This window comes from Thermobia domestica, chromosome 11, assembly GCF_964235325.1.
Source record: "Thermobia domestica chromosome 11, izTheDome1.hap1.1, whole genome shotgun sequence".
In the NCBI taxonomy this organism is placed as follows: domain Eukaryota; kingdom Metazoa; phylum Arthropoda; class Insecta; order Zygentoma; family Lepismatidae; genus Thermobia; species Thermobia domestica.
The window spans coordinates 75,980,660-76,006,114 of NC_137464.1; the positions used below are offsets into that span (position 1 = coordinate 75,980,660).

At 37.0% G+C, this 25,455-nt stretch overlaps 1 protein-coding gene across 1 annotated transcript in view; it reads left to right on the forward strand.

The window, feature by feature from the left end:
- Positions 1-154: 154 nt before the first annotated feature.
- Positions 155-25,455, forward strand: part of LOC145664185 (1,5-anhydro-D-fructose reductase-like) — a 56,306-nt gene continuing 31,005 nt past the window's right edge. Inside the window, exons 1-2 of the mRNA XM_081730621.1 lie at positions 155-404; positions 751-876. Of these exons, the coding sequence (XP_081586747.1) occupies positions 186-404; positions 751-876 (345 nt within the window). The 5' untranslated portion in view covers positions 155-185. The remainder of the gene's footprint in view (positions 405-750; positions 877-25,455) is intronic.

A 25,455-nucleotide genomic window follows, 5' to 3' on the forward strand; every position in this document is an offset into this window, starting at 1 on the left:
TGAAATTAAATTATAATTTCAATCTAATTGCCATTATAATAAAACACGCCATCTGCAGGTGTTTTATTATAATTCACACTAAAATAATAGGTCTTACATTCACTAGGATTCGTATTTACAACAGTGTCCTAAAACCCACCTGACCTTGACTTTTAAACAAATAATAAATCAATATCGTTATTCACATGTTGTTTTCGCGGATCGATTTTTTCTTGCTCCGTGACCTAACACGGAAGACTTCAAGAAGAGCAGACACCAGTCTATTTAGCTATATCAAGCTCAACAAACGTCAAATATTCGTGTCGTTTGCATTTCCGGAGAGAATTAAACATATTAGTACAAATATTCCTGCTATACGACAGGCTAGTTTGAAGAAGATCAAGAGTGGATTTTGCACTTGGCAGGTAAGTAAGCCTAATAATTATTGTTTTTTATTCTTGTAATTAACACTTATGTATTAGCTACAACAGAAGAGGTGCGAATTCGAATAAACACTTGGGGAAATTGTCAAGAAGATATAAGTTGTCCTTGAAGATCGGTCTAAAAATGGAACGCACTACTTGGACAGGTTTCAAGCACAACAGTTTTACAGGCCTAAAATTACTTCAGTTTCTAGTGTGTTTCTTAATGTTAAACATTCATTGTCGTAAATACTCGTGGATTTTTTGTAAGAACTATAAATCTTACGGTAATTGTGTTCCCAAATATTGCTGTTCAATGACACTTACCTAGTTGAATTCTTAATTACAGTCCGCAATGCCTGGAAGTATGATTGAAAATCAGAATCAACTTAATCCAACAATGAACTCCAAATGTAAAACAGTTCGTCTACCTTCGGGTCATGATATGCCTATTATTGGACTAGGGACTTGGCAAGTAAGTTGTAGGTTTATGGCTGTCGTATTTAAATATTAAAACACTCATTTCTCTCAGAATGTGAATTAAATGTGGAATGGAACACTCATTTAAAGTGTGTAGACTTGATGATGCAGAGTTTGTAACTGAACAGTGTTGCATGTTTTGCTGAAACTTATTGACAGCTAAATTAGTTAATACGGCAGAATGCGTATTTGATTCGTACAAATGCAAATTTCAATCAGAAAATCTTAAACTGTGTTTAAACAGTGAAAATGTATATACATATTTCATTAGACTTAAGGGTCTTTTTTAACTTAAGAATAATATGCAAGAGAATTGACTTTTGTATTTTCATAATAAGTATTTGAATTTTATGTTCATATGCAGTATAAAATTGTATAAAATCAATATGAAGAGTTTAAGTTTGTCGTATTGGAAAGATTTCTGTTAGTCATTACAAATAAGGAGTTGGTTGACATGACAAAATGACAGCTAAGAGCAGTAGCGAATCTAGAAGGTAAAATTGGGGGGAGGGGGAGCAGCCGGAATTCAAACTATGATAGATATATCATGAGTTTACTATAAACATTCAAAAATATATAAATAATAGCTTCAATGTCTTTTGTCATTCAAAAAACTGGGCGGCTTAGGCCCCGGGATAGATCCGCCATAGTGCCTAAGAGCAGGTAGACTCTACTATTAGCCTTGATATTATTCAGTTCAAATAATTCTACATTTGATTTTGTTGATTCGTTTGTATTTGTGTTATTTTCAGCATCGAAGCTCCATATAATGAGCCAACTTAAAGTGGGATATGAATCATTATATTACAATCGATGCAGGGGCGTCATTTCAGACTTCGCTTGGGGGGGGCAAGAGCACCACCAACACATGACTTTCACGTTTTGTACTAGTATATTAGTTGACTCGGGGGGAGGGGGCAATTGCCCCTCCTGCCCTGCCCAAATGACGCCCCTGAATCGATGCTTTTCTTTCGGGAATCGAATACGATTTCATGCATCAATGACACGCATTTTCGACACGAATGAAAAATTAACTGAGATCTGTCAGTTTTACGTCTCATAATTATGCCGGCTAGGCTAAAGGAGACGATAAGAATGATAAATGAATGAAATGATGGAATAAATAAGTGGGAGAAAACGGGAGAACTCCGAGGAAATCCATGCACACCCTGTTTGTCCACCACAAAGTCCACTGGGCGCTAGCTGGGATCGAATCAAGGTCCCCGTGTACCAGAGGTGAACGCTTTACCACTGAACCACCGCAGCTCCCTTCAACGCCAATGAGGAGAGGAAACGTACCGTATATGCTAGGGTGAACAGACTTCCCGTTTTTAAGGAAGACGTCCAATGTTCCGATGAAAATGCAAACGGGATGCAAAACATCCCGTTAATATAAAGAGCGCCCCGTTTTGTCTCCTAGTTAAATAATTCCTATGTCTTTCTTGTATGGGCTTCAACAGTTGAAAAAAGGAACAATCTTATGCAATAATCTCAGAAATAATAATAATAATAATAATAATAATAATAATAATAATAATAATAATAAATACGTATATAAATTCAAGGAGACAATCAGTGGCGTATTTAGAGGGTGGCTATCGGGCTCAAGCTCCCCGAAATAATTTCATTATTACTTTTTGGCTTTATACGTACAACACAAATACTTCTTAGCGATTCTCAAGCTCTCTCCCGCCCCCGAAACAAGACTCTAAATATGCCAGTGGAAACAATTGATACCCCTAATTCTGGTTCCTGATAAACGTTAATTGATATAGCGTAAAAATTACAATTGGAATAATCTATTAAATAGAAATTGATTATTTTGAAAGGCTAGATAACTTCTTCCTTAGTGGCACGAATAATAATAATTACTATACCTGGGGCAGTAGTTCTCAACATTTTTTGTCTGACGACACTTTACTGAACGTCCAGGCAGGACACACTTGTTTGGTATTTTCATTATGAATAATAATAATAATAATAATAATAATAATAATAATAATAATAATAATAATAATAATAATAATAATAATAATATATCTATTAAAATAGTGAAACCAACTAGTTTTTATAAGGACTCTATAGCACTGATCATTATCGCTACCGCTGAAGGTATTGACTTTTACAGTCTGTATTCACGACATACCTTAGGAGACTGCGTGACACCAACGTGTCGCGACACATCGGTTGAGAACCACTGACCTAGCGGATGGTCAAATTACGCCAGTTTGCCAAGTGTTCCGTATTTATTTATTTATTTATTATTTTCTAAATTTAATCATATTACTGTATGTCAATATTCAAACATTTTTTACGAGTATTTGAATAATACTTCAAACGCTATAGTTAAATACTGTATACGAATATGTATTCTGTGTCGTGTGGCTGTGCATTTTTATTATGGCAGGTATGTTTAATGAATTATTTTTAATGCATTATTCTGCATCGTAAATGCATTATTAATATTCTGCATTACTCTTAAGCGTAATTCTGTTTACCCGGGAAGCGACGCTTTTACAGCTTCCGTGGGCGCTATACCCGTGAGTTATTCTACTGCCTGCATATCTTTCTGTTGAGGACTAGAATTCCAATCACGGAATGGCTGTTATGTATTGCCCTTTTACCATTCGTTATTATTATTATTATTATTATTATTATTATTATTATTATTATTATTATTATTATTATTATTATTATTATTATTATTATTATTATTACTGAACATCATCGTGGCAAAGCAGTTAGCGTACGCTCCTTTGGCGTGGGACTCGAGTTCGATTCCCGGCGGGATCTCATGTAGTTTGGATTTCACGTTAAACTGTAAGTCCACGTCTCACATAGTCTCGCTGTTAAAAGGGAACCTAAACTCTAAATCAGATCAGATCAGGTTATTACTATTATCACCATTCATTTATCGTGGCCCTCCCCACTGGCTTTGTGGTTAGAAATATTTCAGTTTAACGTCCCACAATAATGTCATGTCCGTTAGGCTAAGAGAAATAAATGATTACCGTAAGGGAATGATGATGGAAGAATTGCTAGATTAAAAATGTGGCAGGAACTATCACGTGAAATCCCACGGACTCGACGTCGCCCACCAAAAACTTGTTTGACCGGGGATCGAACCGAAGACCCATGCACCAGAGGTAAGCGCTCTACCACTGAACCACCGTCCCCCCTCCCCCGCCACGTACTGATTAGGACGCACTCATTCGGTGTGCAAGATCCCGGGTTCACTTCCCAGTGGGAGTCTTGAAGCTTGAATATATTAGTATTCTTTGCTAAAAAAAAAAAAAAAAAAAAAAAGACGCTAAACTACAACCAGCCATCATCTCCTTTAACCGAAGGGCACAGTGGTGAAACATAAAACTCGTACGAGATTTGTCTGAGAACAGCCAGACCAGTAGCACTGACAGTGTATTTCTAATCCAAAAATATCCTCTTCAAAGTATACCCTCTGTACTCTTTAACACATTTTTTTCATTCGTCTCTGTCACGCCTTTATGCAGTGCTGGAAGGTCGTTCCGAATATCCGTCGTTACGACTTTCTGATGGATTTTGTGCGCTCGTGGTATATTTTTATACCATGAGCGCACACAGCCACTCGCTTATGCGCTCTTGACCAACGGATGCTCGAATTATCATTTTCTGGAAGCAAGCCTGAGAGCGCGTTTACTAGTGGTTAGGGTTTTTGCGGAGTGCTTCCTCATTGTCATTGGGCGAATGTTGAGGTGGCTTCTTTAAATATAGGTTTTCTCTGACTTCTTTCTATTTTATTTCCAATTGTTGTTGCAATTGATTGTTAATGACTACAATGTAAATTACCTTTCCAGACTGAAGCTAAAAGTTTGTCTCGGAAATAGATAACTTCAAATGTACTGGCCAGATTATACATACAATATAACGAACTTAACATACAAGTAAAAAATGCTAGAATGTTCAATGATAAAAAGGTTGCCCCTACAAACAGTGGCGTACGCAAAAGGAGTTCCAGGTTTTAATCCTTCTCCTTCCTTCAGAAAGATATTATGAAAAAAAAAAACTCCTGAAGATATAAAAAGGATCACGCTATCGCCACCGTTAAAGTCACCATTACCCATGAAGGTGTTAACGTATTGACTACATTAACCAACTCGGCTGAAGTAATCGTTCTAACCATAAGGTGCATTTCAAAAAAAAGGACGACAATTTTTTTAGGCAAGGTTGGAAATACTGGTGGAGTTAAGCGTGTGCAGAAGCTTGCTCTAGGTGCCTTCCATTTCAACTCAGGCAAAAAAATATAAAATTGTACCATCACCATCTCAGATATTGTTGAAACTTTTTTTATAGCAACTATAGACATTTTTTTGAAGAGACCCATATTTTTTTGTTTTGTCGAAAAAAAATTTCCCACCAAGTAATGGGCCATCAAAGACGGGGAGTACAATTTATGAATTGTAGAAGACATGGAAAATGGTCAACTTCGGAGCCTCACCATTCGGCTATGGAGATAGGTAGAGTTATAATTCTTGTTGTGGTATGTACATAGGGACATAAATAAACTATATTTTATTATAGTTTGGTTTGCGCATGCGTATCTTTTTGTACGTACATAAATTAACAAATGCACGTCAATTTATCTGAAAAGTCGAAGTTTGCGAATTTTTTTCGAGCAATTCCGGTTCGAATTTTAAAATTCTGTTTTCACGATTGGTAAGACCTGATTACCCGCTTTCCGAAAACAATTTTGTATCGCTTCTGTGTGCAACCGTTTTGTCGCAAAAAATTCGAGAAATTGTAAAATTTTCAAAAATCGACATTTTTGGGCGCCATTTTCTTGAAAACACCATCTTTTAAAATTCTGAAATTTTGTCAGATGGTTCAACTTTACATGAATAATAAACACACCAAATACCATTCTCGACCAATGCTTCATGAATTAACTGCAGCCTTTTAAAGTTAGCGAAATTTCGTTAACTTTGATGTCAGTTAGCAACACTGGGAACAATAAAAGTGCAATGATTTGATGATGTTTGTGGTTCACATTCATTAAATGAAGAATAAAAGGTTTTCTTGACTGTTTTTTGCTTTATTATTTTGATCAAGAAGGCTCTCTGAAATAGTAAAATGAGCTTCCCCCTACTCTTCCGTTTTCTTAAACCGTAATAATCTGAGGTGGAATTCTGCCCTCTCTACCTCTAGTATTCTGCCCTTACAACAGAGATAGAACTGGCCGAGTATAGTTGCGTACATGCGAGTAGCAGTAAGGTGAAATGGCTCTCGTAATACAAAATCCACCCATCTGTCATATAATTTCTAAACGTCAAAATACAGGATGCTGCTGACATTTATTGGGAATTGTGTGTCAATAATAAGTGAAGGAAAGGTCGGACAATGGTGCAGAGAGTTCCTGCAAGGGTGTTTAAATGTTTATGACAACGAATGTAACGGAAAGCCTAGTGTTTAGACGGGCGATTTTGTGGAACACGTTAGCGAGAAAGTGCGATCCAATCGCTGGTTCACAATAACGGAACTCGCCGAAGAGTTTTCAGAAGTGTCTGTGAAAACAGTGGCTGACAAGCTGGGTCATCACAACTGTATGCCAACAATTCTGAGAGATGACCTTGGAGCTTTGCTGGCGTCTACTATTAATCCAATGTTCTCGGGATTGTTGCCAGAGTGAGTATTGCTGTGCTGAGCTTTCGTTACCATACAGCGGCAAGGGGCCGGCAACATCTTCAGAACTATGTGTGAAAGTGTGCTGGTCGTACAGTTTATGTTGTGGTCTTTAAGAATCGCTGTGTTCCTATTGGTTGTTTTTGTTGGCCAATGGCGTGGTCTGATTTTGCTGGTGGAAACTGCTCTCTGATTTGCTAATGGTTCTTTTCGTATTGAGAAGCTGGATCCAGATGTCAGATAGATGATAACCTTCGTCTCTGTTGATGGATGGTCCTATCTTCTTGTTTACCCTTCTTTCTTTCTATCTACACATAATACCAGATTCGCGTGTATATGTCTTCCGTTAAGATAGAGGCCGCGGTACACACACTCCCCCACCGACAGATACTATAGGTTACTAACAGCATGGAGGAGAGGCATGTAGAATGTTGGTTGATGCCTTACTCACTATCCAGGACACGGGCTTTCCTGAGGGGCGTCCTTACTTATAAATTTTCTGTTTCTGTTTCTGATGGATGGCTTGTATGTACGGATGAATAGAGATTCATGTATTTTCCTGTCCCAGAACTGTTTGCTTTTCTTTAGTACTTCAATTTGGTCCCACATGGCCGTATGATTGTATTGTATGCAGTGTTCGCTTATTGCAGATTTTTCAGGTTGTTTAAGTCTGGTGTGTCGCTGATGTTCTTTCATTCTCTCTTCAATGTTCCTTCCCGTTTCACCTATGTAAGGCGCGCTATACATTACGAGATCAATCCTAGGAAATATCTTAGGATTTATCTTCGGAAAAATGTTATGACATATCTTGTAGGAAATCTTACCCTTGTGTGCCATACACGTGAAGATTTTTCCTGTCTGACCGAATGACCTATATCAACATTGTGAAAAAGTTCTATTTAATAAAAGTATAAAGTTGAAGAATTACTATGCTAACCACACTGCACATCCCACTGATATTAATATCAGGCGCTATATTGTTAAATTGGATACCTCTAAAAAAAAGCATGAGTCAGAAGGGTGCTGGTATACTTTTGGCGCACCACATTTTAGAAGATTTACAAGTAAAATTTAATAATTTGCATGAAAAGACATATTTATAAGGAACAAATTTTTTGGAAGCAACATAATTAAATACAAAGTAATACACCTGTATTTTATGTTTACAACTGTAGGGTTACTAGTGTAAAATCATTATAAATGTTTTAACGACGGTTAAAATAGGTGAGACAATGTTTAACAGAAAGGGTCCAGCTATGTTTTCTAAGAAATGCTACAATTTCGGTAGTTTATATTCACATTAGTTTAGTTTAGGTTGGTTCAGGTTAGTTACGGTTATGTTACGTTAGATTATATTGGTATATGGGTCCAACACAATTTTCAAAAAGTGATAGAATTTCGCTTACTTCTATTAATATTAGGTTAGTTTAAGCTAGTTAACTTCATTAGGTTAGATTTAGTTAGGTTGTGTTAGGTCTAAGTGCTTGCATCTTCCATTTCTCCTGTAAATTTTGTATGTTCTGCTTACTTCTGGACCCCTTCTGCGAAACTTTTACGTAAGTGAGTGCATATGAAAGTTGACCGGTGATACTATTTTCCACCACCGGTGTATTTCTGCATAGTTTACAGAAGCTATAATTTATGTTTACGAGTGGAGCGCTACTACCACGATACAATGACAAGTGCTATTCAAACTCTTATCATTGCCAAAACCCACTCGTTTTCACTACATCAACTGACGCGCCTGCTTCCTTCGCTCGCACCCCCTCACTGACGCTCGGGACCCCGCTTAGCCCTGCTCTGGCTCGGTTAAATAGCATTCGTACTTTCTAGAAACAACCTAGCACAACTTGGTTTGCGTTTTTTGCACTATAGTTTTTATACTATATATATATATATCTTGACCCCGTATTTGTACGCAAATCGTAAAAGAATTGTAGTTTAGTAACAATTGCTCTTGTTGGTTCCCTTCAGGGATTTTATCTATGCTATGTAAGATATTTTCATGTCGGTCAACGCAAATCATTTAGGAAATAGTGACAAATTATAATTTTTCAACAATTATTTCGAGTGGTACATCTAAAGTAAACCTGCACGATCAGAAGATACCTCATCATTTGTGTTTTCATTTGTTTTGTTTTCACTTTCTCTCACCTGATGTCGCTTAAATCGAAATCTTACGAATTTTCTTTCCGAAATAGAGCGTGCTCTAAACAAGAGAAATCTCATAGGATCGTTCAGAACACAGGAAATGACATGGGATCTGTTGCCATACACGTTGAGATTTTGACTCTAGGATAAATCGTAAGAGATTTCCTAGGATCTATCTTATAGTGTATAGCCGGCCTAAGTGGCGTTACATTCACAGGTGATCCTATGGATGCCTGGTGTCTTAGCACAGCAATACTCACTCTGGCAGCAATCCCGAGAACATTGAATTAATTCTGAGAGATGCTCTTAAAGAGCAAATAATGACAGATGCAGTGACTTCACTGTTGGGAGAATGGGATGACTTTTTTTTCTCATATAGTGACGGGGGATGAAACCTGGATATCGTACGCCACTGCACTGGGAAGTCAAAGCAGTAGTCAATACTATGGTGGCACTCTGGTCCTCCTAAGCGAAGAAATTCAAACATCATCAGTTCACAGAGTCATGGCAACCTTGTCTGGGGATCAATCGACGGAGATGAATGCAACGCTATGGAAATAATCTGATTTTCAATGTCTGCCTATACACAGCTACTCGTATTGTTGAGACAATTCAAAGATTTTGATGAAAATTATTCACTCATTCCCTTTACAGCCCCGACCTTGTACTCAGGGATTTATTTCTTTTTCATTGCCTGAAAAAGTGGTGTGCACTGAAGCTTTAGAGCGACCTTGAAGTTCTAAAGATATCAGTTCTACACTGGCTGCGCTCTCAGGTAGCAGATTTTTACTCAGAGGATATACGGAAGCTAATGCCACGCTACCAGAAATGTGTGGAGGTTTATAGTGATAACAATGAAAACTAGCCAAGATACATATATACTTGTATATAAATCACAATAAATTTCTTCTTCTGTCAGTTTTAAATAGTCCCTTTTTCTTCGACATGCGACTTATATCTATTCCAAAAAAAAAAAAAAAAAATCGCCTTCATTCGAGTTCTTATGTGAAGTAACGGACAGACGGTTGTACAAACCTTTTAATCTTAAGTCTTATTAGCATATGTGTCCTAATGAACGTGCAGCAAAACTTCTGAACTTGGAACTTCAAATATCCTTGATGAAATTCTCTGCACACCACTGCCACCGACAGGCAAGAGGTGGCTCAGTGATAGAGCGCTCTCCTCTGGTGCGAGTGGTTCCAGGTTTCACCATAGATCACATATGAGCTTCTTTCATATTCGTTCGCTTTCGGGCCGCTGTGGCTCAGTGGTAGAGCGTTCGCCTTTGATACATGGGGTCCCTAGTTCGATCCTAGCCTGCGTCAAGGGGACTTTGTGATGGAAAAACACAATGTAAGTAGGTTTTCTCAGGGTTTTCATTCCTTCCACATTATTCATTCTACCATTCCATTTATTTCTCATAATCACCGTCTCCTTTAGTCGATAACGGTGGGACGTAAAATTGAAAAAAAAAATCATTTCATTTTTTTATTCGCTTTTATTAATCATCCTTCTCTTTTAGCCTACAGTACATAATCGAGGGACGTAATACTAGAAATTCTATCTCATTCCCAACAAGATTTTAGTCCTTGGACAAGATCCAACTTTTTTTTTCTTATATATACACACACAGCAGTAAGTGTACTCTAATGAGACACTGAATTCTTGCATTGGGTAATTACAACTACTTAAACATCTTCACGCCTTTTAGAAATGCTAATCGCGCGGTAAACAGCCTAAGAAGAGAGTAAGAGCCAAATTACTGTTTAAGAAAATAGCTCAGAGCCTTCATCAAACAAACACCTAATTTTACATATACTTAATGCCTCGCGGATTCAAGAAACTACCTGTCATACCAATTACCTTAGCGTACCCTTTCATAATCTACAAGAGACTATTGTTGCCTACGAGATGAGAAATGCGTTTTCAAATTCGAGACGAGGTGAAATCATGACAATTCTCATATCGTTTTAGTAGTAGGGGTCCCCGTATGGCTTAATGGCTCAAAGGTCAAAGGTCAATGACCTTGGCCCGGGGTCAATGACCTAGGGGTACCTAGGACCACCCCCTCTACATTTTGGCAGGGGTACCTTGGCCCACCCCCTAAATTTTGGCAGGGGTACATAGGACCACCCCCCTTAAATTTTGGAAATTGCCAAATCTAAAAATTTGGTATGGTAGCCTAGGACCATAGTATGTACCTCTATCAGTATTGGGTGTCTATGTCGTTCCCTTTTATGGGTAAAAAATTGCCAAAAATTCAAATTTCGGGGTTTTTTGACCTAATTTATCCCCTTTGATGAGGTATTATTACCCTATATAGTTATATGGGCGTATACAAGGGTCCATTACCTTTCATAACATATGGGTATATTAATGCACCCCTTGAAAAATTTGGGAGGGGTACCTTGGCCCACCCCTTAAATTTTGGAAATTGCCCAATTTCAACATGTGGTATCATAGTACAGGACCCTAATATGTATCATGATAAATTTGGGTGGTCTACCTCATTCCCTTCTAGGGGTACAAAATTGCCAAAAATATAAACGTAAGCAATACGTTGTACCACGTGTTTGGATTTTCGACCTAATTTATCTCCTTGGATGAGGTCCTATTACCTTATATGATTATATGGTCATGTATAGGGGTCCATTACCTTTCATAAGACATGGGTATATTAATGCACCCCGGGAGGGGTACCTTGGCCCACCACTTAAATTTTGGAAATTGACCAATTTCAACATTGGGTATTATAGTATAGGACCCTAATATGTATTATGATAAATTTGGGTGGTCCACCTCATTCCCTTTTGGGGTACAAAATTGCCAAAAATATAAACGTAAGCAATACGTTATACCACGTGTTTGGTTTTCGGCCTAATTATGTGCTTGGATGGGGTCCTATTACCTTATATAGTTATATGATCATGTATAGGGGTCTATTACATATCATAAGACATAGGTACATTTGTGCACCCCGGGAGGGGTACCTTGGCCCACCCCTTAAATTTTGGAAATTGACCAATTTAAACATTTGGTATTATAGTACAAGACCCTAATATGTATTATGATAAATTTGAGTGGTCCACCTCGTTCCCTTCTAGGGGTACAAAATTGCCAAAAATATAAATGTAAGCAATACGTTATACCACGTGTTTGGTTTTTGGCCGATTTTATTCCATTTGATGATGTGTTATTACCTTATATGTTTACATGAGCGTATACAGGAGTCTATTACCTTTCATAAGACATGGATATATTGATGCACCCCAGGAGGGGTACCTTGGCCCAACCTTTAATTTTGGAAATTGCTTAATTTCAACATGTGGTGTCATAGTACTGGATCCTAATATGTATCATGATAAATGTGGGTGGTCCACCTCGTTCCCTTTTAGGGGTACACAATTGCCAAAATATAAACGTAAGCAATACGTTATACCACGTGTTTGATTTTGACCTAATTTATCTCCTTGATCAGGTCCTATTACATCATATAGTTATATGGTCATGTATAGGGGTCCATTCCCTATCATAAGACATAGGTACATTTGTGCACCCCCGGGAGGGGTACAATGGCCCACCCCTTTAATTTGGAAATTGCTCAATTAAACATTTGGTATTACAGTATAAGACCCTAATATGGATCACTATAAATTTGGGTGGTCCACCTCGTTCCCTTTTAGGGTACAAAATTGACAAAATATAAACGTAAGCATTACGTTGTACCACGTGTTTGGTTTTTGACCTAATTTATTCCTTTGGATGAGGTCCTATTACCTTATATGGTTATATGGTCATGTATAGGGGTCCTCGCTATCATAGTACATGACCTCAATATGTATCATGATAAATTTGGGTGGTCCATCTTGTTCCCTTTCATGGGTAAAAATTGCTAAAATATAAACATAAGCAATATGTTGTACCATGTGTTTGGTTTTTGCCCAATTTCTCCCCTTTGATGAGGTTCTATTACCTTATATGGTTATATGGTCATGTATATAGGTTCATTTCCTATCATAAGATATGGGTACATTGACGCACCCTTTAAAAATTTGGGAGGGGTATCTTGGCTCATCCACTCGGTTTTAGAAATTGTTTAATATAAGCATTTGGTATCATAGTACAGGACTTCAATATGTACCACTATAAATTTGGATGGTCCACATCGTTCCCTTTCATGGGTAAAGAACCCATTGGTATTCCTCTTATGACCAAATATTCAAAATTTAAAGGTTATTGACCGGCTTTATTATTGAATAAGTACAGGATTTATTACTTTTTCATAAGACACAGGTGTATTTGTGTACCAATCTTAAATTTTGGGAGGGGGTACATTTCTTATTGTCATATCAATAATTGGTAATTGTTCTTAAAATTGGATAGTATCACATTCATTGGGTAAATCATTGTCAAATATGAGTATGATCACGTGATCAGTTATTAACCTATGATGGGATTAGGAGTCCAGAACATTGGTACATTGAAACTTTGTAGGATAATTTGAGAATTGTCAAATGAAATTACGTCATTGGTTTTGATTATTCCCGCCAAATATAAACGTAAGCAAGACGTTGTACCACGTGATTGTCCTTGATGAGGTAGTGTACAGGGATTCATTTCCTTTGTTGTGGTACTTCTTAAGTTTGAGTACACACACACTTCTAGAAAACAGTTGGTTCTACTCAGGTAAACAATTGACGGACATTATTGACCTTATTGAACATATAATGATATGATTAATTCTAAGACTTAGGTATATCAAGAGAAGTATTCTTTAAATTTGGGAATGGTGATAAACAGAATTTTAACATAAGGCGCGAAATTTGAAACAATACATTGAACTTTAGTCACAGCTCATAGTCTAAGATCATTGGTGGTGATTGATTTGAAATCTGATAGCTAACCTTATTGAATCTTATGACTCATAGACGAAAGGCAATACATGCTACAACAGTTTGAAATTTAATCATAAGGTGATGTAATCTGACACTAGCAAAGTTATTGTTAATGCAATTCGATTGGCTGATCACTATCTTTCCTGCAATCTGATTGGTTGATCACTATCTTTCGTGCAATCTGATTGGTTGATGATTTTCAAATCTTTGCTGCATTCAGTTTTAAGTTTTGTTTAACATTTAAAAATCTTGGTTTCGTTTAACATTTTGCACTCACTGATAAATATGATCAAAACCGTTTATTTGTTAATCGAATAGTTAAAAACCGGATAAAGTTTGACGGTTAACCGTGAAACGTAAAATTTTTGAAACTTTTTGTTTGAAAATTCTTGCTTTCAAATTTTTGTTTGAATTTTTTGTTTCAGAATTTTATTTGAAATTTTTTTTGACAACTTTTGTTTCAAAATTTTTTGTTTAAAAATTTTTCGTTTGAAATTTAAAAAAAAAATTTCGTTTCAAAATTTTGTTTAAAATTTTTTCGTTTCCAAATTTTTTTTTGAAAATTTTTGTTTCAAAATTTTGTTTTAAATTTTTTTGTTTCAAAATTTTGTTTGAATTTTTTTCGTTTGAAATTTTTTTGTTTGAATTTTTTTCGTTTCAAAATTTTTTCAAACTTTTGTTTCAAAGATTTTTGTTCGAAATTTTTGTTTGTAAACTTTTTTGTTTGAAATTATTGTTTGGAAAATTTTGGTTTGACATTTTTTAAGTTTCTGCACTCATTAGTAAAGAACCGGAACTGTTTAGAGCAAAAATCTTTGACAACATTGTTTTTTCATGATGCAATAGTACACGTCAGAATATGGGGTTGTACTTGAAATGAAAAAATACAAATCATTGAAATGGATCATTTTATTACACTCCACATACATCCATACCAGATAGTGGTTCTGGATATTGTAGATACAATGTATTTTGAACTTCTTGCACTAGTTTGTCTTTAGCATATAATTTTAATTCCAATTGAAGTCTTTTAAGGTCTATTGCAATATCAATTGGTGGAAACTCAATGTCCATTTGATCACAAATAAACTGTTTATCAATACAGGTATGCACCCACGAACGATGTTGACAACCATCACAATGTCTAGATACATGTTGTACAATATGCATAACACATTTTTCAAAATAGTACTTTTTCAGGAATATACTTGTTTTGTTGCACACTTCCACTGCATGTTTCACACACTGAAATACGCTGATGAATTTGTTCCATTCTGTTTCCGTTAGATACACCATGTTGCGAGGGACATGGAATGTACTCTTTTTACGTAACAACACCATCTTCTCTTCGAGGACTGTACGCAACACCACTTCATGATTTGAGCCTAATGATTTGACTATGGTCACATTTAGCTCATCATGAAAATAATCGTTCATTTGGTCGATTCGTGCCATTCTTCACAGGTCAGTTGTACACCAAATTGTTCCGCTTTGCCCAATCGAATTACTTGTTCAAATGTTCTAGCACTGATACCAATCATCACATGTTTTGTTTGAAATATATTTATTGGATAATAGTTTGCGAAGATGAACTCTTTATCGTTAGAAGTACACATCTTTCCTCCTGAAAAAAGTTTACAAACAAAAATTTCGAACAAAAATCTTTGAAACAAAAGTTTGAAAAAAATTTTGAAACGAAAAAATTCAAAAAAATTTCAAACGAAAAAAATTCAAACAAAATTTTGAAACAAAAAAATTTAAAACAAAATTTTGAAACAAAAATTTTCAAACAAAAAATTTGGAAACGAAAAAATTTTAAACAAAATTTTGAAACGAAAATTTTTTTTAAATTTCAAACGAAAAATTTTTAAACAAAAAATTTTGAAACAAAAGTTGTCAAAAAAAATTTCAAATAAAATTCTGAAACAAAAAATTCAAACAAAAATTTGAAAGCAAGAATTTTCAAACAAAAAGTTTCAAAAATTTTACGTTTCACGGTTAACCGTCAAACTTTATCCGGTTTTTAACTATTCGATTAACAAATAAACGGTTTTGATCATATTTATCAGTGAGTGCAAAATGTTAAACGAAACCAAGATTTTTAAATGTTAAACAAAACTTAAAACTGAATGCAGCAAAGATTTGAAAATCATCAACCAATCAGATTGCACGAAAGATAGTGATCAACCAATCAGATTGCAGGAAAGATAGTGATCAGCCAATCAAATTGCATTAACAATAACTTTGCTAGTGTCAGATTACATCACCTTATGATTAAATTTCAAACTGTTGTAGCATGTATTGCCTTTCGTCTATGAGTCATAAGATTCAATAAGGTTAGCTATCAGATTTCAAATCAATCACCACCAATGATCTTAGACTATGAGCTGTGACTAAAGTTCAATGTATTGTTTCAAATTTCGCGCCTTATGTTAAAATTCTGTTTATCACCATTCCCAAATTTAAAGAATACTTCTCTTGATATACCTAAGTCTTAGAATTAATCATATCATTATATGTTCAATAAGGTCAATAATGTCCGTCAATTGTTTACCTGAGTAGAACCAACTGTTTTCTAGAAGTGTGTGTGTACTCAAACTTAAGAAGTACCACAACAAAGGAAATGAATCCCTGTACACTACCTCATCAAGGACAATCACGTGGTACAACGTCTTGCTTACGTTTATATTTGGCGGGAATAATCAAAACCAATGACGTAATTTCATTTGACAATTCTCAAATTATCCTACAAAGTTTCAATGTACCAATGTTCTGGACTCCTAATCCCATCATAGGTTAATAACTGATCACGTGATCATACTCATATTTGACAATGATTTACCCAATGAATGAGATACTATCCAATTTTAAGAACAATTACCAATTATTGATATGACAATAAGAAATGTACCCCCTCCCAAAATTTAAGATTGGTACACAAATACACCTGTGTCTTATGAAAAAGTAATAAATCCTGTACTTATTCAATAATAAAGCCGGTCAATAACCTTTAAATTTTGAATACGAGGGCTATCCAGAAAGTAGATTACGTTTTCGTCTGTGTCCGCTAGGGGCGGGGCTAGCGCGGCCATCTTGGGGTCAGAGCGTTGCGCAGCTCAGTCGGCATCTAGCCGTGCTAGTGAGAGGTTCGTGCTGTGCTCCGTTAAGATACTGTGACGGTTTGAAATGTCTGCGTTAATTGAAAATCCTGCGAGGTGCGTGCAGTAATAAGGTTTCTGACAGCAAAAAACTGTAAACCGATAGAAATCTATCGGCAGCTGTGTGAAGTGTATGGGGACAACATTATCACTGAAGGTGGAGTGCGACAGTGGGTCATAAGATTTAAAAATGGCCGAACCAATGTTCACGACGAAGATCGAAGTGGGAGACCCAGAAAAGTGACTGCCGAACTTGTCGAAAAAGTCGATGTTAAAGTCCGTGAAAATCGAAAGTTCACAATAACGGAACTTTCTTTGAGTTTTCCACAAATTTCGCGAAGTTTGTTGCACGAAATCATCAGCGAAAAGCTTGGTTACCACAAGTTTTGTGCAAGATGGATTCCAAAAATCTTGACAGAGGACCACAAAAATCAGCGAATGGCTGCAGCGTTGCACTTTTTGGACGCCTACAATAAGGATGATGACTCTTTACTCGATCGCATCGTTACTGGTGACGAAACATGGGTGAAACACGTGAACTGTGAAACGAAATTGCAATCAATGCAGTGGGGGCACACAGGTTCTCCCCAAAAACCCAAGAAATGCATGCAAACAATGTCGGCAAGGAAGATGATGGCGACTGTTTTTTGGGACAGAAAAGGTGTGATTTTGGTGGACTTCCTGGAAAGAGGCACTACAATAAACGCTCAAAGGTATTGCCAAACACTGCAAAACCTCAGAAGAGCAATTCAAAACAAGCGCAGAGGAATGTTGAGCTCTAAGATCTTGTTGATTCACGACAACGCCCGGCCCCACACGGCAAATGTCACGCGTGAAGTTCTTGAATCTTTTCAGTGGGAGTTGTTTCCTCATCCGCCGTACAGTCCCGACCTGGCACCGAGCGACTTCCACCTATTCCCAGCAATGAAGAAGTGGCTGGCTATGCAGCGTTTTGATGACGACGAACAGCTGCAAGAAGAGGTAACGAAGTGGTTGAAGTCGCAGGCGGCCGAATTTTTCGACGAAGGAATTTCCAAGCTCGTACATCGCTACGATAAATGCCTTAATTTGAATGGTGACTATGTCGAGAAGTAGTATTTGTGTGTGGCTTTCATCTGTATATAATAAAATTTGTTTCCTATACTTTGTTGATTTTTTATTCCAAAACGTAATCTACTTTCTGGATAGCCCTCGTATTTGGTCATAAGAGGAATACCAATGGGTTCTTTACCCATGAAAGGGAACGATGTGGACCATCCAAATTTATAGTGGTACATATTGAAGTCCTGTACTATGATACCAAATGCTTATATTAAACAATTTCTAAAACCGATTGGATGAGCCAAGATACCCCTCCCAAATTTTTAAAGGGTGCGTCAATGTACCCATATCTTATGATAGGAAATGAACCTATATACATGACCATATAACCATATAAGGTAATAGAACCTCATCAAAGGGGAGAAATTGGGCAAAAACCAAACACATGGTACAACATATTGCTTATGTTTATATTTTAGCAATTTTTACCCATGAAAGGGAACAAGATGGACCACCCAAATTTATCATGATACATATTGAGGTCATGTACTATGATAGCGAGGACCCCTATACATGACCATATAACCATATAAGGTAATAGGACCTCATCCAAAGGAATAAATTAGGTCAAAAACCAAACACGTGGTACAACGTAATGCTTACGTTTATATTTTGTCAATTTTGTACCCTAAAAGGGAACGAGGTGGACCACCCAAATTTATAGTGATCCATATTAGGGTCTTATACTGTAATACCAAATGTTTAATTGAGCAATTTCCAAATTAAAGGGGTGGGCCATTGTACCCCTCCCGGGGGTGCACAAATGTACCTATGTCTTATGATAGGGAATGGACCCCTATACATGACCATATAACTATATGATGTAATAGGACCTGATCAAGGAGATAAATTAGGTCAAAATCAAACACGTGGTATAACGTATTGCTTACGTTTATATTTTGGCAATTGTGTACCCCTAAAAGGGAACGAGGTGGACCACCCACATTTATCATGATACATATTAGGATCCAGTACTATGACACCACATGTTGAAATTAAGCAATTTCCAAAATTAAAGGTTGGGCCAAGGTACCCCTCCTGGGGTGCATCAATATATCCATGTCTTATGAAAGGTAATAGACTCCTGTATACGCTCATGTAAACATATAAGGTAATAACACCTCATCAAATGGAATAAAATCGGCCAAAAACCAAACACGTGGTATAACGTATTGCTTACATTTATATTTTTGGCAATTTTGTACCCCTAGAAGGGAACGAGGTGGACCACCCAAATTTATCATAATTCATATTAGGGTCTTGTACTATAATACCAAATGTTTAAATTGGTCAATTTCCAAAATTTAAGGGGTGGGCCAAGGTACCCCTCCCGGGGTGCACAAATGTACCTATGTCTTATGATATGTAATAGACCCCTATACATGATCATATAACTATATAAGGTAATAGGACCCCATCCAAGCACATAATTAGGCCGAAAACCAAACACGTGGTATAACGTATTGCTTACGTTTATATTTTTGGCAATTTTGTACCCCAAAAGGGAATGAGGTGGACCACCCAAATTTATCATAATACATATTAGGGTCCTATACTATAATACCCAATGTTGAAATTGGTCAATTTCCAAAATTTAAGTGGTGGGCCAAGGTACCCCTCCCGGGGTGCATTAATATACCCATGTCTTATGAAAGGTAATGGACCCCTATACATGACCATATAATCATATAAGGTAATAGGACCTCATCCAAGGAGATAAATTAGGTCGAAAAACCAAACACGTGGTACAACGTATTGCTTACGTTTATATTTTTGGCAATTTTGTACCCCTAGAAGGGAATGAGGTAGACCACCCAAATTTATCATGATACATATTAGGGTCCTGTACTATGATACCACATGTTGAAATTGGGCAATTTCCAAAATTTAAGGGGTGGGCCAAGGTACCCCTCCCAAATTTTTCAAGGGGTGCATTAATATACCCATATGTTATGAAAGGTAATGGACCCCTGTATACGCCCATATAACTATATAGGGTAATAATACCTCATCAAAGGGGATAAATTAGGTCAAAAAACCCCGAAATTTGAATTTTTGGCAATTTTTTACCCATAAAAGGGAACGACATAGACACCCAATACTGATAGAGGTACATACTATGGTCCTAGGCTACCATACCAAATTTTTAGATTTGGCAATTTCCAAAATTTAAGGGGGGTGGTCCTATGTACCCCTGCCAAAATTTAGGGGGTGGGCCAAGGTACCCCTGCCAAAATGTAGAGGGGGTGGTCCTAGGTACCCCTAGGTCATTGACCCCGGGCCAAGGTCATTGACCTTTGACCTTTGAGCCATTAAGCCATACGGGGACCCCTACTACTGTTTTCTAGACGAGAAATTTTGCAAGTCTTAGATCCAAAACATTGTTCTACTGTTATATGATTCACAGTATAAAAACTATAAATTGATGCAGTGACGAAACAAACACAATGAAGAGCATTATCAAGGCTTAAAGATAAAGAGGCCATTACACAGTAAAGAGGCCATGCTTCAATAATAAATATGGTTTAGATGTTGTTGTATCACACCCTTCGTGGATCTCTCGTGACACGGAAAGATTGTGATCACTGCTCGATGAAATAAAGGAGAAAATCAGGCTATAAATTTTCTACATAAATTTACAGAACGAGACGAGACAATCTTATTTCTCGTCTCGTCTTGTGGGCAACACTAATCTTTACGTGACGGAAGCCTTTCATCAAAATTAATTTAATTAATCATGGATTTGGAAAGGGATACAATATACGATTCAAAATGAAATGAAATGAAATCTTTCAACTTTACGTCCCACAGTTATGCCAGTTAGGCTAAACGAGACGGTGACGATCAGTGTTTCTTCCAGACCTGTTTTTTGGAGGGCAGTGCCCTCCCGGAACTCTGAGAGTGCCCCCAGGAGCTGACCAAAATAATACGTCTATAATACCTGTATAATAATAAATAGAATAGTATCAGTAGTGCCTCCTCGGAATACTGTGCCCCCCGGAACATTGTTTCTGAAAGAAACACTGGTGACGATGAGAAATGAATGAAATGGCGGAATGAAGAAAGTGGGAGGAAACGGGAGAACCCCGAGAAAAACCATGAGCACGGTGTTTGTCCACCACAAAGTTCACACGGTGCGACCTGGGATCGAACTAGGGACCCCAAGCACCGGAGGTGAACGCTCTACCACTGAGCCACCGCGCCCGCAATAGACGATACAATACAATATCCCTTTCCGAACGAGTCCGCACAATTGTGTGGGTAGCTTTTTTGTATTACACAAGCGAGAGTTTTTCATTTTTCACGTTCACTACAGCTTCAAAACGCGCACAATTGTGCTGGTCCACTTTCTCAGAACCTACGATGGACCCACGCATTTTTTTAAAAATGAAAATGTTCTATACATGTATTATGTAAAAAACGGTTTCATGAAGATAATCCAAGAATTTCCTCTCCCGTGCGGAAAGGAATAAACTCGTACTTTATTTACAAGTAAATTATAAATTATTCAGGATAGCAGTGTTGATTTTCAGAGAAAACCAAACTTGGATAAGCCGTTACTTTCATTTATTTCAACTATAAATAATTTCCATGCAAAATATCTACGGGACGTCCCGGATGGGACAGGAGATCCCAGGGAAATCCCACACCGGACCACATTGTCCCACGATTTACCAGTGGACATCCATTTGAGGTCCCGTTGAATATCTCGTTATTCGGGATATAATCGAACATCTGGATATCCTACGGACGTCCTGTGGATGTCCTGGGAGCAAATTCAGCTGATCCCGGGATGTCCCGTAGTGTATTGTGGATCAGTCTCGTACATCCCGTGGACGTCCATGTGCTATGTGTCCATGTGTGCTTTAGAGATTAATAGTGTACTTAGTAGATTCATCGCAAAGTTGTGTCTTCTAATTACTATAGCTAACAACTCTATGCTCCGGCAATGAGTATCAATTTTAGACTTCCAATCTATGCAGTGTATAAGTGTCGGGAGTTTTATAAAACGACTGTGTCCGTCCATCCTTCCGTCTGTTGACAGGTATCAGAGCAAATCAGTAAGAGATTTCGAGAATCAGTTTCTTGCAATCGATTCAGCGTCCCGAGAGTAGGTTCTATCTTCTCCGTTAACCCTCTACTCAAACCGAAAGTGGTTCAAATTAACTATTTCCGGTTAAAACTTTTTTTTTTATCACCATACAACAAAAACAGTAGTAGAAGCGAGAAGCCGTTTCCTGCAATCGATTTAGCGCCTGAAGAGAACATATCGTCACAACCCGCAACACTCTACTGAACAGAAGTGGTTGAAATTTACAAGTACTTCCAAAGAACATACTTAACACTGATTTCCATAGCGAAAACGGTTAAATATATCGAGAACTAGCAGCGTTCACCCCGCTTCGCTGCGGTCACCCCGGAACGCAATAAACTTTGTTACTTAGATAATTTTTACTTTTTCGCTTTCAAGTGATATGATAAAAACCATAGAAGATTGCAGTAAATCTTAACATTATATCGCCTGTCATTTATGTTAACCCGCCCCGCTTCGCTGCGGTCATCCCGGTGCTGGCATATTGTAAAAGTGTCTAAAAATAAGCAAATCAATTAAAAAATTTTAAACAGAAGATTCAAGCTATTTTCCGCTGTATATCGCCTGTCATTTATGTTAACCCGCCGAGTGACACGGTCATGCGGGTTGCATATAAATACGTTTATTTTTACCTATGATGAACTAATAACAAAGGATTTGTACGTTATGGACACTTGAATGGTCAATTATCTCAAGACACTGGTAATTAAAAATTAAAGTGATATGATAAAAACCATCTAGGGTCCAAATCCTAATAACCCCCCAAAAATGAAAGAAATTGGTTCAGCCGTATTAGCGTGATGAGCGGACAAAGGATTTTGTACGTTCTCTTTTATATATATAGATTGCTTTTCGCAGTCGATTGAGCGATCCGAGAAAAAAATTCAATCTTCTCTGTTAACCATCTATTTGAACCGGAAGTGTTAGAAAGAAACCATTACCGATTTCTACATTTACCGCCCATGAAACAAAAACAATAACAGCGACAAGCTGATTTTTTCAGTCGATTCAACGTCTTAAGAAGACATGTCATCACCCCAATAACACTGTACCGAAACCAGAAGTGATTGAAATTTACTAGAACTTTCGATTTCATAGAATAAGAACTGTAAGAGGTATCGAAAAGCGGTTTTCTATCAAATTCAGCGTTGCAGATATCAGTTTTGTTTTGACTCTTATCTATCTGCTCCAGACCCGTATCCACAGGGGTCTAGGGGGCAGCCTCCCTAAATTTTTACTGGCCCCCTAAAATTTTCACGGTAGCTTTGCAAATTGAAATATTCTATAATATGGTGATGAACTATAATATGGTTGGATCAGGCCTCCCTAACTTCTACCGGCTTCCCCTATATTTTTTGGGCTGGCTTGATCCGTTCAAACCGGAAGTGTTGAAAATTTCGATTTTTCGGTTGCAATACTGATTGCATAATGGACAAAATGGAAATAGACAGAGATAAACAGTTTTCTACGTTGATTCAGCGCAGTGGCGTAACTAAAGGTTTGGTGGTCTCCCCACAAAGAGCATGGAGTGGGGACCCTTCTCTACGTCCACCTTCACGATTTGGGAGCCCCTGATGGCTTGAGGCCCCCCGCAATGCGGGGTCTGCGGGGCCCTTATTTACGCCCCTGATTCAGCCTCTGAGGAAGAGGTTCTATCTTTGATCTTATTCTTCTATTGGAACCAGTAGTTATGGATGTACTACTTCAGAAAAGCTACGGTAGTTTCAGACTGTGAAATGAAACTCATTAATTTTATTAATGGTAATAGTGGTGGGCACAAAAACCGGTTTTTTGGTTTTCGATTTTAGAAAAACCGAAACCGGTTTTTGAAAATTTTCAAAAAACCAGTTTCGGTTCGGTTTTCTCCAAAACCTGTTCAGTTTTCACCGAAACCGGTTGTCGGTTTTCTCCAAACCGGTTCGTTTTTTAGCTGGATCCGGTTTCGGTTTTCTTCAAAACCTGTTCCGTTTTTTTTTTTAAATTTATTCTATTTGTGACCAGAATAGTGTTTCGTTGTTCTCCAGAAACCGAATCCGTTTCACAGAAATAGTTTTATGTGTTTTCCAAAAGTTTTCACCGAAACCAGTTTTGGTGAGAACCGAACCGGTTTTGAAGAAAACCGAAACCGGTTTCGTTGAAAAACCGAACCGTTTTTTGGAGAAAACCGAAACCGGTTTCGGTGATAAACTGGACCGTTTTTTGGAGAAAACCGAAATGTCGGTTTTTCGGTTTTCTTAAAACCGGTTTCTGTTTTTTATTTAAAAAACCGGTTTTGCCCATCCCTAAATGGTAATGATATTACGGTGATAACCTCCCGAAATTATTTAAATTCAAATCAATGTCTTTTTCTCTATTTTGTAATCTGTAAACTAGACCAGTGCTTGAGCAATATATCTCCCAGTGTTTTTCGCAAAGTTTGTATCATTGCTAGTTTGTATCATTTTATGTCGAATAACTAGATGTAGGCACTGTCATTTGAAAACAAGTTACTATTGAGTTGGCAACACTCCAATGCTTATGATATGGATGATAGATAAAATGTAGTATATGCTATGTTAGAGAGGTTTCTGTGCGGAAACTTTTAAGGTCGGCAAAAACTTACATAAAATCAATGGCAGATCTATCCCGAGACCGGGTGACCTACGCCCTCCCATTTTTTTGAGTGACATAAATAATTGAAGTTATTATTTATATGTTTTTGAAAGTTTACAGTTAATTCATGATATACCTATTATAGTTTGGGTTCTGGCTGCCCGCTCCCCCAGTTTTTGCCTTCTAGATGCACCACTGCATAATATATATATATATATATATATATATATATATATATATATATATATATATATATATATATATATATATATGTATATAGATAGATAGATAGATATAGATATAGATATAGATATAGATATAGATATAGATATAGATATATAAAATTGAAATAAATGAAAAATAAATTATTTAAAATAAAGGTTTCTTACTGGAACCTGAGACCATGATGTTGATAGCTAAATTTACCAATCTTACCCGTCTACTTGCATATTACAGTCAAATACGTTCCATATGTTTATGGTCGCGTGGACAGTACTGGATGTGTAATTTTAACAAAAAGTGATTAATATTTCTTAAAGGGAAACTAAATAAAACTTTAATTTACATTCTTCTGAAACATATTATTAACCCTTCAACGCATGCCGTGCCATATATGGCACATACTTTTTTTTTTTTTTTTTTTTACTTTAGCTTTTTTGTGATTTATCAAAGGCACCAAATGACTGTTTTGTCTGCTGTGTGAGATATTGACGTGTATGAATAAGAGATTTTGGTGTCATCTGGCATGTTCTTTGTGAGTTGTAAGTGTGTCATATATGGCACTTACTTATTTCTCGCCGGAATTAAGTGAAAAATCTAAAATTCAAGTTTTAATTCATTTTTCAAGTATGAGGATTTCCAATAGAGCCTACTAATTTTTTTTCGCTAAAAGAAAAAAATTATGCAGAAAGGGGTTAACAAATTTACAG